The sequence below is a fragment of the Aethalodelphis obliquidens genome, unplaced genomic scaffold, assembly GCF_003676395.1.
Source record: "Aethalodelphis obliquidens isolate GAN/ISIS:26980383/991018 unplaced genomic scaffold, ASM367639v1 scaffold13, whole genome shotgun sequence".
In the NCBI taxonomy this organism is placed as follows: Eukaryota; Metazoa; Chordata; class Mammalia; order Artiodactyla; family Delphinidae; genus Aethalodelphis; species Aethalodelphis obliquidens.
In genome coordinates this window covers 1,173,062-1,192,001 of record NW_020837957.1, presented here as the reverse complement: position 1 = coordinate 1,192,001, position 18,940 = coordinate 1,173,062, and the positions used below count along the sequence as shown (strand labels likewise).

The window sequence follows — 18,940 nt, the reverse complement described above, 5'->3', positions numbered from 1 at the left end:
TGAATATTTCAAGTTTAACAATAAGACGACACAGGTAGGGTCCCCTTCAGGACTCATTGGATTCTTACTCAGGAGGCCTAAATCACTTGCACCTTCTTGAATTATATAGGTCTTTTACACTTGGGAAAGAAAGATAATAATCGCTTATCATGGATGAAGTACCCTATTTATAATACACAGACGGCCTGCCTGACACTTTCATCTTACACCACATTTAGAAGGACCCCGAAGGGATGTGGTGTCACAGTCTGGTTACTGCAAATTGGTATCACTATAATTAAGCATCACAGTTTTAAACACATACGCATGCACACATCTCCTCACAAATGTGAAAGAAAACTGTTCCAATAAGTAAGGGAGAATGAACGTTCGTTTTGCAGCCAGCAGTTTAAAAATGTAAATATTTTTTTTAAGAGTGTCCTCAAATGCTCTTTCCAAATAAGGTGACTCCCTCACGTGGAAATCCCATGGTTGAAATGTTCCAGAATGCTATTTTTTCCCTCTCTGTAACGAGAGACTAAACTGAAGCTTAAATATATAATTAAATATATAATTGCGCCCCTCAGGCTTGGAAACCTCCTGCATCTAAAACTCCAGCCCAAGACCAAGACAAGGGCCTAGAGAGTACATTGCAGCGAACCGCTCCATAAATAAGCAGTCGCACAATAGCAAGAAAAATAAACTGTTTACAAGCACCTAAGGCTTCTAAAGGGCCAAGGGAAAACAGCCATCCAGTCACCGTCCCTACATAGTAAAATACCTTCACAGCTGATCTCCGGCAACATCTATTTTTTTGTATTCCTCTGGGAATAAAACTGCATTTATATTTACATTTTTAAGTACAGACATGGAGCAAGTGTACGTATGACAGAGAGATAAAAGATGCAGGTGGCGAAAGGGAAGCCGAACAGTGACGAACGGAGCGGGCGAAGAGACAGACAGCGAGCTGCTTGCTACCTAACTGCAGGTCACAAACGAGGAAGCGCAGCCAATTCTCCTCACGGATTCCGCAACCCTCTCACAGCGGCCGGAAGGTCCTTGGCCTTCTTTTAATTACCATGGCAACTGCACCTCTCCGCTACCGGAAACAAGATACGGAGTACCTACCCAAATGGTCCGGCTAGAAACCTAGGGATAGTTACTCCAGAGCTAACGGAGATGGCTCTGCCTCTCATCTATCGGGGGCCTTCTGGTCAGAGTCGTGAGAGAGTGTCCTGCATTGCCCTGGCAGGGCTGAGAGCTGTCCTAGGCGTAGACTCTCCTCCCCCCTTCCCGGCATACACTGGGATCCCTTGTAGCTGGGGGAGTGTTTCCGGCGGGCCGCGTGGAGTGTGGCACAGCGTCGAGTGACCATTCGCCCGCGCTTTTCAGGCTTCAGTGTTTCTCTGCGAAGGTTCTCTGTTTTCGTAAGAGGTTGCTCAGTGGTTTTATCCAGCGACAGGGGTGCGTCCCTGAATGTCGAAATGCCGTAAGTATCTCCTCCCCGGGTGTTGCTGTGTTTGGGCCCCTCTGTGAGCAAGAAGAATAGATATTATGTAGCCCAATAACCTTTTCTCTTTTCCTAGTTTTTGTACTTTTTCTTTATCTTTTCCTCCGACAGTTCCTAGTGCTTGGTTCCCTCAACCTACGTCTGCTTCCCTTCCAGCCTTACTTATCCGGTAGTATTTCTCCACTTTAATTCTGATTCCACAAGGCTTCTGACAGATTTTATAGGCTGTGAGTTATATTTAGTGATGTATTGCTTGAAATAATTTCAAATATGGTTAACATACCGAGAATAGGACAGGGTAGACTGCATCACGCCGTATAATTTGATAAAGCCATTTAATGCCTAGATTAGTGTCGTGAGCTCATATAAACTTGTGGCAGAACTCATGGACCGGGTCCCAAGAGACCTGAACTCCAGCTCTCAAATGAGGAAGCATAGCCCATTCTGTAAAGAGCTATCCAACGTTGAGCGAATCGCTTAATTACCTCCGGGCTTCAGTTTTCTTGCTTATCACTGCCCAATAGAGACTTTTTTTTTTTTTTAAGCTCTGTAAAGAACTTTTTCTTTGGGGTGGGGGTGGGGATAATATATAACACATGAAATTCTCTGGCTGCCTCTTGTCCCCAGGCTGATTTAGGTACCCTCTCTTGCGTGCTTCTAGAGTAACTTATTTCTCCGTTACATTCAGGTTTGAGCAAATGCAAAGTAACACAGGGTGGGAGGAGGGACATCTGTATCAAATAGGAATTGACATGAAAGTGGAAAGATTTGCAGAAATAATAACCTACATTTGTTGAATGTTTAATTATGATTTGGGTACTGTGTTTAGCAATTTCCCTACATTTTCTCATTGAATCCTAAAAAGGACCTTGGGAGGTAGGCGCTGCTGTTATCTCTACTTTCCAGATTAGGGAACTCAGCACCTAATAACCTGTCCTACACATAGGTATCAATAAATATATGTTTCACTTATACCCTTAAAAGGTATGGATTATTAAAGAGGTTTTCCTTTCCCCAAAATGAAGCTAAAAGACTTGCCTCACTACTCTTGCACTAGAAAAGTAACCCAGTTAGCACTTATACAAAGCTGTGAGGAAAGTGTAACAAAGTCCCTGCCAAATAGGAATACAATGGAAACTCATGTGTGTTTGCTTAACAAGTAGTGATACTTTCTGAACTATGCTCCTGTTCTGCTGTAGATAGTAGGGAACCCCAAAAAAACTGTTAAATGGGGACCTTTTGGACAACTGTTTTCTTAACATATTAACAGACACATGTTATATTAGGAGTGTCTGCAGTAATTTTGGCAATAAATACATAACTTTAAAGTTGAGGTTGACATCTTAAATATATAGCAACTTCACTGAGTTTATTTTGGCAAAGTGATATAAGACCAAATTAATGGTTAAATAATGCAAAAGTATTTTAGTAGAGGATCTCCACAATTGTTAGTAAACTTTTATTTTTCAATGTGGTTAAACTGCAGGGTCACAAATGGTGGTGCAAAAAGTCATCTTGGCAAGTTACATGTGAAAGTCGTATGGTTTTTAAGTGATGTTGAGATGTTGACTTTTTGGTACTTGGTATTTTGGGTATTGGATTGTGTGATATATCTCTTTTCTAATTTCTTTAAACCTTGACAGGAAAAAAATATAATAAGTAACTGTGAAAATATACATGGCCTAAATTAATCTAAAATGAATAATAAACAACAAATGTCCAATACCAATAGAGTGGATGGATGAATCTTAAAAATATACTGGGTGAAAGAACCAATTTGTAGAAAACTATATATAGCATATTATCTTTATAAAGCTTAAGAACAAGCAAGAAAAACTTTAATTTGGGATTCTGTATGTATATGATAAGATTATTAAGGGCAGAAAAACAGGGAAATGATAAATACAAAATTTTGTTTAATGGTTGCCTTCTCGGGAAAGCAGACATAATAGAGAAGGAGCATACAGGTGTACCCATCCATATTGGTAATGATCTAGTTCTTAAATTGTGTGGTGAGTTTATGGGTGTTTATTTTCTTATTATGCTTCATAACTTGATCATTATACATGTATTCTTTAGTATGCATCAAATACTACCTAAAATGTTTTTAAAGGATTTAGAGATTACTTATCTTGAATTAAATTCTCAATAAGTATAGTTTTCTCTGCCTTCTCTTTGGTTCTGTAAGGCAGATGCTATCTTGGAACTGAGAAAACAAATGAATTGGATAAATGCTCTTCCTGGTTTCATTAGGCTAATCATCATCCCTTTCAAATTTGCTCCTCCTCTGTGTACATTATAAAATTAGTGGCATCATCATTTCTCTATCTAGGTTGAAACCTTAATTAAAAATTTTTTTATTTATTTTTTGCATTTGAAGACTTTGAAATGAGACAAACCAGGGTTTGAATCTTGGTTCTGCTACTTTACCAGCTGTGTGACCCTTAGATTGTTACTCAGTGAGTTCGTGGATTAGTGTAGTTACTCATTAAATAGTAATTGAATTATAAATTTGCTGCTTGTAAGAGATTTCATCTTTATAGACAAATTTCACACCATGTTTATATTTGCATAATACTAAAGTGAAACATACTTTTGTGATAGCTGTTTCTGTAAATAATCAAATCCCCTTCTAGTGCTTTTTCCCCTCTTATATTTTTTCCTTTATAAAGATTCCTAGTATCACTTGCTTAATCTTTCTAATTAGTGTGAATTATCATGCTAATTCAGCCAAGGACATTCCATCTATTCCTGTAAGAGTTAATTTTATTCTGTTCCAAGCTATAGACTGAGTTAAGGTTATAAAGTTGGAATAGCTTTAGTGTTGGAGGAAACGGTTAACAGTATTCCTGTGGGGTCCATTCTGATGATGTATTCATAAAAATCTGGGAGTTTTCTGAGAGAACTTTAAAATACGTTTTATTTTCCTTGATAAAGGAAAATGAATATAAGAATATTCTGGGTCTGATAAGCTATTTTATTGCACCTATTTGGGTTTGTAGTCATGCTGATGATAGCGCCAAGTACAATGATTTTTATTGTTGTGGGGGGTGAAGTGATGTGTCAGGTTAAGTAAAAGTTAACCATTTAATAAACACCCTTTGAATCATAGTAGATATTCAAAGTTCTATTAATTCATTTACTTTAAAATTATAAGTACATTTTAAAAGAAGATTGAAGTTGTTAGTACTTGCTATAAGTATGAAAAACATGAATTTTAAATACAATTCTTTCCTGCTTGTAAAAGTCAGCCGAAAATGTAAGGACAGAAATGAGGAAGCTATAATACAGCCTTGTAATAGTGACATGAAGGACTCCCCGCATATGGCAGACAAGAATCTCTCAGACTCTATCAGTCAAAAGCAACTTGAGGGCTTCCCTGGTGGCGCAGTGGTTGAGAGTACGCCTGCCGATGCAGGGGACGCGGGTTCGTGCCCTGGTCCGGGAAGATCCCACATGCCGCGGAGCGGCTGGACCCGTGAGCCATGGCCGGTGAGCCTGCGCGTCCGGAGCCAATGGGAGAGGCCACAAAAGTGAGAGGCCCCCGTACTGCAAAAAAAAAAAAAAAAAAAAAAGCAACTTGAGCCTGCATAAATCATATTTTTTATTGCCTCCTTGGACTTGGAGGAAGTTAAATCTCAAGAGGTGAAACAAAAATAGCCAAAACCAGATCCGTAATCAGTAAGCACAGATGAAAGGCAGAGTACCCTGAATATAAATACTGATATCCATGTTGTGCTTGATAGACTAAGCCTTGGGCTATAGGCAAGGTAAGGAAGTTAAACTTGAGACTACATTTAAGCTGGGAAGGGAGCTGAAATGATCTCTAGTTGGTATGGATCCCTTGGCTAGTAGTGAAATTAAATGTACATCTTTGGAGGAAGCATCTTCTGTTTAGGCCCCTACTTTTTCACAGGTTAAGATCAACCGAATATCCAAAATCTAGATAAACAAGCATAAAAGGAAACAAACTACCATGAGTGAAAGTTAAAACACATAGTAATCAATGGATTTAGATCCCAAAGACTTTACAAAATGGAATTATCTGAGATACAATATGAAATAATTGAACAGAATACTTAAATAAAAAGTTGAATCACAAAAATTAGCAAGTAATGAGACTACCCAAAATGACCAGGCAAATTTTAAACTAGGATGATTAAAATGTTTAGAAACAAAAAATATATAATTGTTGAAATAAAAGCTCAGTAGATGGACTTACATGTCATAGTAGATTGTGTTGAACTGAACCTTCCATAGATAACAATTTTAAACTCTGGCTAATATATTAAAAGTAACTTCTTGAAGGCACTGGAAAGCAACCATACTAGGCAGAAATTGGAGGGGAGTTGACCCTTGAAAGAAGGGAACTACAATGTGCAAAGTTTGCATTTATATTGTTTTATCCAAGGGCAGTCCATATGATGTAGTACAGCTAAACTCAACGAGAAAGCTCCAGTTTTACTTGTTTGAAGAGCTGGGTTAAGAGCTTGGGATTACCAGAATTGCTGGCAAGTAAAGGGAAAATCCTAAAAAGAGGGTAGCCCCAAAATCTGGTTATAAACTGCCAGAATCCTTGATGGATTCCTTAACTGCACATGGATTAGGGATTCTCCATGAAGCCTGGCAAGAAGCAACAGCTGGGATGCTGAAAGAATTGAACAGTGATTTCAGCTGCTGTCCATCACTGGGGAGACAGATTTTAGAGTCTGAGTTTATTCAAGTTAAATGCCTGCTAGAACAAAACAACACTGTTAAGAGTAAGAAAGCAGAATTCAGAGTCTCGATGTCACATCATCTACAATGTGCAAGATGCAATAAAATAATACCAGACAAGCAAAGAAACAAAATATGACTCGTTGAGAGAGAGTCAATTGAAATTGACCCCAAGATGACCTAGATTTTAGAATTAGCAGACAAAGACTTTAAAGCACCCACTATAAATATGTTCAAGAACTTAAAGGGAAAAAAATGGTCATAATGAAAGGACACATGGGGAATCTCAGAAGAGAAAAAGACGCAATGGAAATTCTGTATTTGAAAAGTACAATATGTAGAATGAAAATATTTACTGTGTGGGCTTTATAGTGCAAGAAAAGAACTTGAAGATAGAATAATAGAAATGATCTAATTGAAAAAATAAAATACAGAGCCTTAGTGACTTTTGGGACAATATCAAGTGGTCTAATATATGTAAGTGAGTCCTAGAAATAGAAGAGAATGGGAATGAAAAAATATATGTATTTTAAGAAATAATGGCTCCTAAATTTCTCACTTTTGCTGAAAAACATAAAGTACAGATCCAAGAAGCTCAGCAAACTCCAGTCGAGATAAAAAATATGTGTTTGTCTATGCACATGTACATATACATGCCATAGTCAAACTGATAAAAATTAAAAATGAAGTGAAAATCTTCAAAGCAGCCAGAGAAAATTGATGCTTTACCTGTAGGGGAAACTATTCAAATGAAAGCTGACTTCTCATCAGAAACCATGGAGGTCAGAAGACAGTAGAATGACATTTTAAGGTGCTAAAAGGAAAAAAACCTCAACCCAGAATTCTATATGTAGACACTTATCCTTCAAAATGAAGGTAAAATAAAGATATTATCAGATAAAAACAATATTTGTCACCAGCAGACCTGCATAGAAGAAATGCTAAAAAAAAAATTCTTTGAGCTGAAGGGAAATGATATCAAGTACAAATTTACATCTATTTGAAGAATACTGGGAATGGTAGATGTGTGATAAGATATAAAAGACTATAGTTGTCCATCAGTATCTGTGGAGGATTGGTTCCAGGAGGCCCCACTTATACTAAAATCACACAGATTTTATGCTCAAGTCCCTTATATAAAATGGTATAGTACAATGAAAACAGTTGGTCCTCCGTATCCGAGGGTTTTCTCTCCACAGAGTCAACCAACCATGGATGGAAATCTTGATCCACAGATGTGAAACCCATGAATATGGAGGGTTGACTGTATATTTATCGAAAAAAAAATCTGTGTGTAAGTAGACCAGCACAGTTCAAACGCATGTTGTTCAAGGATCAACTGTGTATATTTTTTGCTTGTAACTTCTTGAATAGATGTGAGTGTTTAAAGCAAAACTTATAACACTTATTGTGGGTTTTATAACATGTATATGTATAACAGTATAGCACAAAGGACAGAGGAAATGGACAGTAACATTGTAAGATTCTTATATTTATGTAAAGTAGTATTGTATTAACTCTAAATGAACTGTGATGGGTTAAAAAGGCATATTGTAATGCCCCAGAGTAACTAATAAAAAATACAAAGAAAAATAATACATAACCCCCAAAATACATAAAAAACAACAGAAGAATTGAAGTGCTATACTAAAAAATGTTTAATCAAAAGAAAGCAGGAAAGGAAGATCAGAGGACTAAAAAACAAATGAGACAGATAGAAAACAAGTAGCAAAATGTAGACCCAACTGTATAATGATTACATTAAGTTTAAGTGCAATAAAGACACCAACGAAAAGGTACAGAATATCAGACTGGATTTAAATATATATAGATTGACATATATATATGTTTATATGTATATATGTATATATCCCAACTCATTTAATCCTCATAACACTGATACCACCCTAACTGGATACCAAAATACAATAAAAGAATTATAAGAACATTGCTGACCAATGTATTTCATGAACATAGAATCAAAAATCCTCAGCAGAAGATTAGCAAATCTAATTCAGCAGTTGTAAAAGAGACAATACATCATGTCCAAGTAGGATTTATCCCAAGAATGCAGTTTTTTCAATATTTGAAAATCAATTATTGTTTTTAAAAGAATAAAAGATGGTCCTAATCGAAGATGCAGCTGCTTCTACATAACTGCTCTGGTCAAAAAGGATTCCAAAGTGACAGTTTCCCTTGATGATCACTGTTCTGTTTGCTGTAACTGATCTACAGCATTTCAGGAAAAGACAGTTCCCATTGTACCTGTCATTTCTCAGCTGTGCCAGCTGAAGATTGAGCTTTCTGGTGAGTGAGGACTCTGGGATCATGACAGTGATGGAACACAACAGCCTCAGGACCTGGTTGCCCCAAAGTTTTCCTGGCAGTGTCTGAACTGAAGAATCTTGAAGATACCAGCTTGTTGCTGGAGCCGTGCTTTAGAATAAGATTTGTCTTAAACTGTGATTGTGGCTCTACAGAGTTGGGAAAGAATCGCTATGGGAAGAGGCAAGCTAGGAGAGTACAGGCTCTGTTAGATGGAAACATTGACCTTTGTTGGGGTTTTTTTGCTAATATTGGTACTTGACATATAAATGACCAATAAAAGACTCCTGGTTGGGTGGATTGATAGATAGATAGGTGGATAGATAGGTACATACTAAAGAAGATCATATTAATAGTTCTATGAAGAACACACCCATTTATGATAAAATAAAAACTTAGCAAACTAGGATAGAAGGGAACTCCTTCCTATGAAAAACCTACAAATATCATACTCAGTATTGAACACTTTTTCTAAGATTAGGAACAAGGCAAGAATGCGCCCACTCACAACTTCTATTCAACAAAGCACTAAAAAAAAAGGAAATGCATAAATGTTGGAAAGGAGAAAGTAAAATTGATGATCTGCTGATGATATGATCATGAACATAGAATATCCTAAGGAAGCTGCAAAACAGTTATTAGAACTATTTAGCAAAGATGCAGAGCACAAAGTCAGTGTACAAAAATCAATTCTATTTCTACATGTTAGCAATGAACACCTGGAAAATGAAGCTTAAGTTTTTCCATTTATAATTATGTAAAAAAAAATATAATAAGTTTAACAGAAGACATGGAAGATTTCTACTGTGAAAATTACAAAATGTTGCTTAGAGAACATAAAGATTTAAATAAATATGGACATGTATGGATTGGAAGACTCTATATTAAAATGTTGGTTCTCTCCAATTGATATTTATTTTTTTAATAAATTTATTTATTTATTTATTTTTGGCTGCATTGGGTCTTTGTTGCTGCTTGTGGGCTTTCTCTACTTGCCGCGAGTGGGGGCTACTCTTCATTGCAGTGCGCAGGCTTCTGATTGGAATGGCTTCTCTTGTTGCAGAGCATGGGCTCTAGGCACACGGGTTTCAGTAGTTGTGGAACGTGGGCTCAGTAGTTGTGGCTTGCAAGCTCTAGAGCGCAGGCTCAGTAGTTGTAGTGCACGGGCTTAGTTGCTCTGCAGCATGTGGGATCTTCCTGGACCAGGGCTTGAACCTGTGTCCCCTGCAATGGCAGGCAGATTCTAAACCACTGCGCCACCAGGGAAGCCCTCCAATTGATCTTTAGATTCAATGCAATTCCTGTCAATCCTGGCAAACATTTTAAAGGAATAGAAAAACTGATTTCAAAAATTTTATAGAAAGGCTGAGGACTTACAGTAGTCCAAACAATCTTAAAAAAGAAGAATGAAGTTGGAGTACATAGACTAACTAGACTTAGTGTATGTACAAAGTATGTACACTACCTAGACTTAACTATACTATGTAAAGTGGCAATGAAATCAATGTGGTTTGGGCCTAATGGCAAATAGACAAAATGGAAAAGAATAAAAAGCCCAGAAGTAGAACCAAACCAAGTACCAAAGTAATTCAGTTGGGGAAAGAGAAATCTTTCCAACTGGTTCTGGAACACCATGTGGAAAAACAAACCAAACAACCTTGACTTCCACCTTATACCATATACAAAACTTAATTTGAGATGTAGCATAGTCTTAAATGTAACCAGTAAAATTTCTGGAAGGAAATACATGAGAATATTGTTACAACATGGGGTAGATAAAATTTCAGGCAAGGTACATAAAGCAACCATAAAGGAATAAAATTGATAAATCAGACTACATCTAATTTATATATTCTAAATATAAGTTTAGAATATATAAAGAACACTTGGGACTTTCCTGGTGGTCCAGTGATTAAGACTCTGTGCTTCCACTGCATGGGGCACAGGTTCGATCTCTGGTCAGGGAACTAAGATCCCACATGCCGCGTGGAGTAGCCAAAAAAAAAAAAAAGAATATATGAAGAACTCTTACAACTCAACAGTAAAAAGATTAAAACCTTATTAAAATAGTGGTCCAAAGACTTGATCCAATACTTAATAAAAGAAGTTACGTGAATGGCACATAAGCATTTTGTTAGACATCAGGGAAATACAAGTTAAAATTAAATTGAAATACTATATAACACCCAGTAAAATAGCTGTACAGTTGACCCTTGAACAACATGGATTTGAACTGTGAGTGTTCACTTACATGCCCACTCTTTTCAGTAAATGTGTCCTACAGTACTGCATAATCTGTGGTTGATTGAATCTGTGGATGTGGAACCAAAGATATAGAAGACCGAGTATAAAGTTGTGCATGGATTTTTTTTTTTTTTGATGTGGACCATTTTTAAAGTCTTTCTTGAATTTGTTACAATATTGCTTCTGTTTTATGTTTTGGCCTTTTGGCCACAAGGCATGAGGGATCCTAGCTTCCCAACCGGGGATCGAACCCACCCCGCTGCCCTCCGCCCACCCCCACCCCCACCCCAGCCCCACACCGGAAGGCAAAGTCCTAACCACTCGACCGCCAGGGAAGTCCCTATACGTGGATTTTTGACTGCAGGGGGTTCAGCACCCCTAACCCTCCACATTGTTCAAGAGTCAACTGTGTATTCATTATACATTTTGAGAATACTAGGTGAATAATGAATCTTAGTAAATAGATTTGCTTTGCACAGAAGTATGGGTTAGCACTTCTTCAACTAGTTTCTGTGTGCTCTAGGCTTGAGAGAATAAGTTTATTGCAGATAACGTGAGCTAGGCTTTCACTGTAGGCTGAGGAATTTAAAATATGTTGCCTTTGCATTGGAGGTATCAATATGAAATCATGGATTTTTAAATATATGTATTAAACTCCAGGTAGATAGAAAAGTATGTGTGTGTGTTTTCTGTTCTAGCTCTGTCCCTTGCCTTTAAGCAATGACATAAGTATCAATGAACACACCTAGTGCTGAGATTTTGATTTATAAATGCCATTGTCCACTAAAAAGAACCAAGTTTCTTTAAAGCAAAAGCTAATTCCAGTGCTGGAGCAGAGAACATTTTGTGTGAGTGAGTGTGCATGTGCAAATAAGGAAATATAATGAAGTGCTCAAAGAATTACAGGTACATAAGGTACATTGGAGGCAGTGTGAAAGGGGAATGATCCAATTGCCAAATCTGGGACAATTAAGATCAACATAAATGGTAGGAATTGATTATAATCCATTGGATTAAATAAAATTCCATGATTCTATAGTGATATAAATAAATGAATAAAGAGGAGAGAAAGGAAAGCTATTCCTTGGAGTGGAATGCTAATTAATAAATATAAGTGATAGGATTAGAAAATCATCAATGGTTCTTTAAAAGTATTAGGACAAAGTTTGATAGGAAACAAGATATTTACATATAAGATTTCTTATATATTACATTGGAGAAAACTGGCAGATAACATCTTAATCAATGATCAAAATACATATCACTGATATTGTGAGAAACCAACATCATGTGCCTCAAGTTATCATGCTCTCAAAAGGATACAGCATCATTTTTGTAATACTTATGGCAAAAAACCCACATAGCCTCATCATGAGAAAATGTCAGATAAACCCAAATTGACAGATATTTCTACAAAGATAACTAGCCTGTGCTCTTGAAAAATGTCAAGGTCAAACAAAAGAAAGGTTGAGGAGGAGCTGTTCTAGGTAAGGGAGACTAAAGAGATGGGACAATAAAATGCAATGAGTGATCCAGGATTGGATCCTAGACTTGGCGGCAGGGGTGGGGGGATTGGCTATAAGGGGCATTTTTGGAGCAAGTTGTAAAATTTGAATATGGTCTCTTGATAGTAGTATTGTATCAATGATAAATTTCCTGATTTCGATCAATATGCAGAAATCAGTTGCATTTCTTTAGTAACCAACTACCAGAAAAACAAATTAAGAAAACAATTCTGTTTACAATTGCATCAAAAAAGAATAACATTCCTAGGAATAAATTTAACCAAGGAGGCAAAAGATCTGTACACTGAAGACTATAAGACATTGATAAAAGAAAATGAAGAAGACAGAAATAAACACAAAGATATTCCATTTTTATGGATTGGAAGGATTAACATTGTTAAAATGTCCATACTACCCAAAGCAGTCTATAGATTCAATGCAGTCCTTATCAAAATTCCAACAGTATTTTTCACAGAAATAGAACAAACAATCCTAAAATTTGTATGAAACCACAAAAGACCCTGAATAGCCAAAGCAGTCTTGAGAAAGAGCAAAGCAAAGTTTGAAAGCATCGTGCTGATTTCACACTATATTACAAAGTATAAAAAATCAAAACAGTATGGTATTCGCATAAAAACAGGCACATAGATCAATGGAACAGAATAGTGACTCCAAAAATAAACCCACACATATTTGTCAATTAATTTACAACAAAGGAGCCAAGAATATACAATACAATATGAAGGACAGTCTCTTCAATAAATGGTGTTGGGAAAACTGACAGGCCAATGTAAAAGAATGAAACTGGACCCCTATCTTACACCATACACAAAAAATCAACTCAAAATGGATTAAAGACTTGAAGGTAATACCTAAGATCATAAACCTCTTGAAGAAAACATAAGCCATAAGCTCCTTAACACTGGTCTTGGCAATGATTTTTTGGATCTGACACCAAAAACAAAGGCCATAGCAGCAAAAATAAGTGGGACTACATCAAAGCAAAAAGCTTCTGCACAGCAAAGGAAATCAACAAAATGAAAAGGCAGTCTACAGAATGGGAGAAAGTAATTGCAAATCGTGTATCTGATAAGGGATTAATACACAAAGAACTCATACAACTCAATAGCAAAAAAAACCCCCAAACAATCCAATTTAAAAACTGGGCAGAGCTGCTTGTAAATTTTGGAGATTAATCCTTTGTCAATTTAATCTGCAAAATTTACAAGCAGCTCATGCAGCTCAATATCAAAAAAACAAACAACCCAATCCAAAAATGGGCAGAAGACCTAAATAGACAGTTCTCCAAAGAGGATATACAGATTGCCAACAAACACATGAAAGAATGCTCAACATCATTAATCATTAGAGAAATGCAAATCAAAACTACAATGAGATATCATCTCACACCGGTCAGAATGGCCATCATCAAAAAATCTACAAACAATAAATGCTGGCGAGGGTGTGGAAAGGGAACCCTCTTGCACTGTTGGTGGGAGTGTAAATTGATACAGCCACTGTGGAGAACAGTATGGAGGTTTCTTAAAAAACTAAAAATAGAGATACCATACGACCCAGCAATCCCACTACTGGGCATATACCCTGAGAAAACCGTAATTCAAAAACAGTCATGTACCACAATGTTCATTGCAGCTCTATTTACAATAATCAGGACATGGAAGCAACCTAAGTGTCCATAGACAGATGAATGGATAAAGAAGATGTGGCACATATATAGAGTGGAATATTACTCAGCCATAAAAAGAAATGAAATTGAGTTATTTGTAGTGAGGTGGATGGAGCTAGAGTCTGTCATACAGAGTGAAGTAAGTCAGAAAGAGAAAAACAAATACCGTATGGTAACGCATATATATGGAATCTAAAAAAAAAAAAATAGTCATGAAGAACCTAGGGGCAAGACGGGAAAAAAGACGCAGAGAGTGGCATGGACATATATACACTACCAAATGTAAAATAGCTGGTGGAAAGCAGCCACATAGCACAGGGAGATCAGCTCGGTGCTTTGTGACCACCTAGAGGGGTAGGATAGGGAGGGTGGGAGGGAGGGAGATGCAAGAGGGAAGAGATATGAGGATATATGTATATGTATAGCTGATTCAGTTTGTTATAAAGCAGAGACTAACACACCATTGTAAAGCAATTATACTCCAATAAGAGTGTTAAAAAAACCCCAAAAAACTGGGCAGAGGACCTGAATAGACATTTTTTCCAGAGAAGACATACAGATGGCTAACAGGTACGTGAAAAGGTGCTCAACGTCACTAATCAGCAAGGAAATGCAAATCAAAACCACAATGAGATGTCACCTCACCCCTGTTAGAATGGCTCTTATCAAAAAAACAAGAGATAGCAAGTTCTGGTAAGGATATGGAGAAAGGGGAAGCCTGTGCAGTGTTGGTGGGAATGTAAACGGGTGCAGCCACTATGGAAAACAATAAGGAGGTTCCTCAAAATACAGAACTTCTATATGATCCAGAAACTCCACTTCTGGGTATTTATCTGAAGGAAATCAAAACATTAACAAAAGATACATGCACTCCCATGTTCATTACAGTATTATTTACAATAGCCAAATATCCACCAATGGATGAATGGATAAAGAAATATATATATATATATATATATGTATACATACATATGGAATATTATTCAGCTATAACAAAGAAGAAAATCCTTCCATTTGCAATATGGATGGACCTTGAGGGTATTATGCTAAATGAAATAAGTCAGAAAGAAAAAGGTGAATACCATATGATCTCACTTATATTTGGAATCTTTAAAAAGAACAAACTCATAGAAAAGGAGATCAGACTTGTGTTTACCAGTGATGGGGGATAGGGAAGGAGGAATTGGAGGAAGGTGGCCAAAAGGTACAAACTTCTAGTTATGTAATAAATTAAGTCCTGGGGATGTAATGTACAGCAGGGTTACTATAGTTAATAATACTATATTGTATGTTTGAAAGTTGCTAAGAGATTAGATCTCAAAAGTTCTTATCACAAGAGAAAAAATCATAACTATGTGTGGTGATTGATGGATTTTACCTAGACTTACTATGATGATCATTTCACAATATATACATATATTGAATCATGTAGTACATCTGAAATTAATATTATATTTCAAAAACTTTTCCTGATTTTGATGATTGTATTGTGATTATGTAAGAGAATATCCTTGTTCTTAGAAAAACACACAAATATTTGTGGGTAAAGGTATACAGTGTCTCCAACTTATTTTCAATGGATCATAAAAAAGATTTTGCATTGTATATGTATGTGTGTGTGTATGTTTCTATAGAGAATGATAGAGCAACTGGGACAAAATGTAAACAGGTATTAAGTCTGGGTAAAGGTTATCAAAAACTGTTATTCCTAGAATATTTTTTAACTTTAAAAATATGTAAAAATTAAAAGTTCCCCCAAAATACCCATCAAGTTGTTTTAAAAAATGCTAATGGATGGATTAAACAGTAAATTACACACAATTAAAGAAAGAATTACACAACTAAAGATAGACCTGAAGAAATTGCCTGACAGCATAGAGATCAATGATAAGAAATAGATGTTTAGAGATGTGGAAAATGGAATAGAAAATCTAAAATTTCTTCTAGAGGGAGTCTCAGAAAGGTAGAATCAAGGACAGCCAATATTTGGAGAAATTATGGCTTAGATTTTTCCAGAACTGATAAAACACAAATCCATATAAGAGACTGCCTTAGAGATAAGACAGTGTTAATATGACATCCTTTGGGAACTTGCATTTAAAGCACCTTAAATAGAATTGAAGGATTATAAAAAATGTAAGGAATTAAATATGTTCTTGAATTTAAGAGTTCAAGTTCTTGAATTCAAGAGTTCAAATATGTTCTTGAATTTAAGACTGATGTTTTAGGTAAAAAAAAATTAAATTAATTATTAATTTATATAATATAACACCTTTGTGCCAATCACTGTGTCGGGCTTTGGGGATTCAAATATGAACAGATGTTACACTCTCTAGTTTGCATTTTAGTGGGAGAGATAGTTCAACAAGTATTTTTAGAACTAATAATTTACCAGTTAACAGACAAGATGCTAATGATATAAATACATTAGTCTAGGGAGGAAATATACTATTGCAACTTGATAAGTTTAATGAGAAGAACATGTACAAGTATTATAGGTGTGGAATGGAAAAACCCTTAGTGCAATCTGGACAGTGTCAGGGAAAAATTAAATATGACTCTGCTGGAATCTCAGAGAAAAGGTCGACATCAGTGTTAGTTTATTATTGTTAATTTTTATGTTGTAAAATATTATACATACAAAAAGGTATATAAAATATCACCAGTCTACCACATTTAATTCTGATAAACCTGTTTAGCCCCTTTTAATAGAATCTTTTAAAAGACTTATTCATGTCCTTTATATATGTATGTGTGATGATACACATATGTATATGTTTCTCACAGAAGGTAATAGTAATGAGTGTTTTATTAATGTTCATTTTTGAGAGTACCCATTTAAGAATGAAATGATCTTATGGCATTTCTCATTTTATTCAACCCAAAGAACATCTCACCTCCATCCATATATCTTTTGGGTTCAGTATTCCCAAATATATCCCTTTAGGTCTGTAAAAATTCTTTAGCTAATTCTTTATTAATCTTTTGATAAAGCAACTTTTGACACCATAAACGTGTTGCCCAATAACTGGTTAAGGTTTTGGCTAGTTTTATCATGAAGAATAACAAGATTAATCTTTTATTTAGTTGCTTTCACGTGGTGACCATATTTCTCCATGCAGTGGAGTGATAATCCCACTTACCCATGCTGTGTTAGTGAATTATTATGTGACCTCTGTCAGTGTTGAACACAAAAAAGCATAGGCTTGAATGAAAGGGAGAATGCAAAAGGATATAGGAGATTCTTCTCCCTTCTTTGCTCATTCCCATACATGGAATGGAAAATGTATCATTTTAGATTTCTCAATTTGTACCTAAAGAGTCACATGGGATGTGAATTTGGCCATTGCCTTTCATCAAAGGATTTCTAAGCATCTCATAAGCATATTCCATAATCCTCTAAAAACTGTTTGTGTAGTTGTAGCTGGCAATATTATTATCTCCATTATAGAGAGAAGTAAATGGAAGCACTGATATACTAAGTGATATTTTTATCTTCCATTCAGAAATTTACCACTGGTTTACAGGCCAGTATTATTTATCACCTTTATGAAACTTAGTGAGATTATGTGATTTGCCCAACCTTAGGGGAAGATTTTGGCATAACATCAAGGCTCCTGAGTCTTATATGCCTTACTAATTTTATCTCCTCCCCACACACATACACTCTTACCCTCAGCTCTATTGAAAATCATATTTAATCCAATGTTTTAAAAGTCCTGTAAGGGATGAGGTATTACTATTAGTCATGATTGTGGTTACTTATGTGGGAGAAAGGAGGGGTGAACAAGATGGGACAAATGGAAGGTTTTGGGGGAGAGCTGGCAAACTTCTATTTCTTGATCCTGGGTGATGGTTACAAGGGTGGTTGCCTTATAATAATCCATTAAGCAATATATTTTTTAATGTAAAAAAAAAAAAAGTCCTCTAAGGGAACCTCAAATCATGTTGCTTCATGAGTCTTGGAGGTGTCATTCCTGGTTCTTAATTAGGAATCAAATGATAGTTTATTTTTTTTAATATTGTAACTGCTGTTATTAATGTTACATACTAAAACTCATGCACTTGTTCTGTTCTGATGAGTTAGAGAATCCTATTCAGGATACTACCATGTGGTAAGCTAAATAAAATAGTGGAAGATGGTCTTAGAGAGTAATGTGGCTAATTCTACATGGTTACTTTCTTTTCTTTTCCTGTTGATATAAAACTACATATCTTTATCTTTCTTAAATTCTCACTAGCAATAATGCTGGTAGCAACCAGAATTTTGATCCCAGTGAAGCTAAACCTAGTACACCTAAGTGTACTAGGGGTACTGTAGTATTCAAATTGTGGGCACTGGTGTAAATTTGGGTTAAGTTGAAAGTGAGAAGTAACCTGTAGAGCAGCGGTCCCCAACCTTTTTGGCACCAGGAACCGGTTTCGTGGAAGACAGTTTTTCCACGGACCAGGGTGAGGGTGTGTGTGGGGGGATATGATGGTTCAGGCAGTAATGCAAGCGATGGGGAGCGGCAGATGAAGCTTCACTCACTTGCCCGCCACTGCCCACTTGTGCAGCCCAGTTCCTAACAGGCCTCAGACTGGTACCGGTCCATGGCCTGGGGGTTGGAGACCCCTGCCATAGAGATTATAAGGTTACCCATAAGAGGGAGGTAATTAGGTTATAATAGGTAGGTGCCCATTTAAAATTTATTTATTTATTTTTAATTGTGAAATATACATAGCATAAAATTTACCATTTTAAAGTATACAGTTCTGTGGCACTTAAGTTCAGGTAACCCTTGAGTAAATTGGGGATTTACTCTAGTTATAGTCCCCCTATAACTTTACAGTCAGCATTCTGTATCCCTGGTACCGCATCCACGGATCCAACCAACTACAGGTTGTGTAGTACTGTAGTATGTATTTCTTGAAAAAAAAAAACTCGAGAATAGGTGGACCCTTGCAGTTCAAATTCGTGTTGTTCAAGGGTCA

The 18,940-nt window shown here is 36.3% G+C and overlaps 2 protein-coding genes and 1 non-coding gene across 9 annotated transcripts in view; 2 read left to right on the top strand and 1 right to left on the bottom strand.

The window, feature by feature from the left end:
• Positions 1-1,270, bottom strand: part of EFCAB7 (EF-hand calcium binding domain 7) — a 51,497-nt gene extending 50,227 nt beyond the window's left edge. The window contains exon 1 of one of the 6 annotated variants that reach the window (XM_027113966.1): positions 1,108-1,270. In XM_027113966.1, the coding sequence (XP_026969767.1) occupies positions 1,108-1,175 (68 nt within the window). In that variant the 5' untranslated portion in view covers positions 1,176-1,270. Of the gene's footprint in view, positions 1-760; positions 899-957; positions 1,071-1,107 lie in introns of those variants that run through there. The other 5 variants (XM_027113961.1, XM_027113962.1, XM_027113965.1 and 2 more) reach the window with 5 other exon arrangements.
• Positions 1,271-1,315: 45 nt separating this feature from the next.
• Positions 1,316-18,940, top strand: part of ITGB3BP (integrin subunit beta 3 binding protein) — a 90,782-nt gene continuing 73,157 nt past the window's right edge. Inside the window, exon 1 of one of the 2 annotated variants that reach the window (XM_027113974.1) lies at positions 1,316-1,468. In XM_027113974.1, the coding sequence (XP_026969775.1) occupies positions 1,464-1,468 (5 nt within the window). In that variant the 5' untranslated portion in view covers positions 1,316-1,463. The remainder of the gene's footprint in view (positions 1,469-18,940) is intronic. The other variant, XM_027113973.1, reaches the window with a different exon arrangement.
• On the top strand, positions 8,326-8,460 carry LOC113624639 (small nucleolar RNA SNORA16B/SNORA16A family). Its single transcript, XR_003434425.1, has one exon. It is a non-coding gene; the product is annotated as a small nucleolar RNA SNORA16B/SNORA16A family (small nucleolar RNA).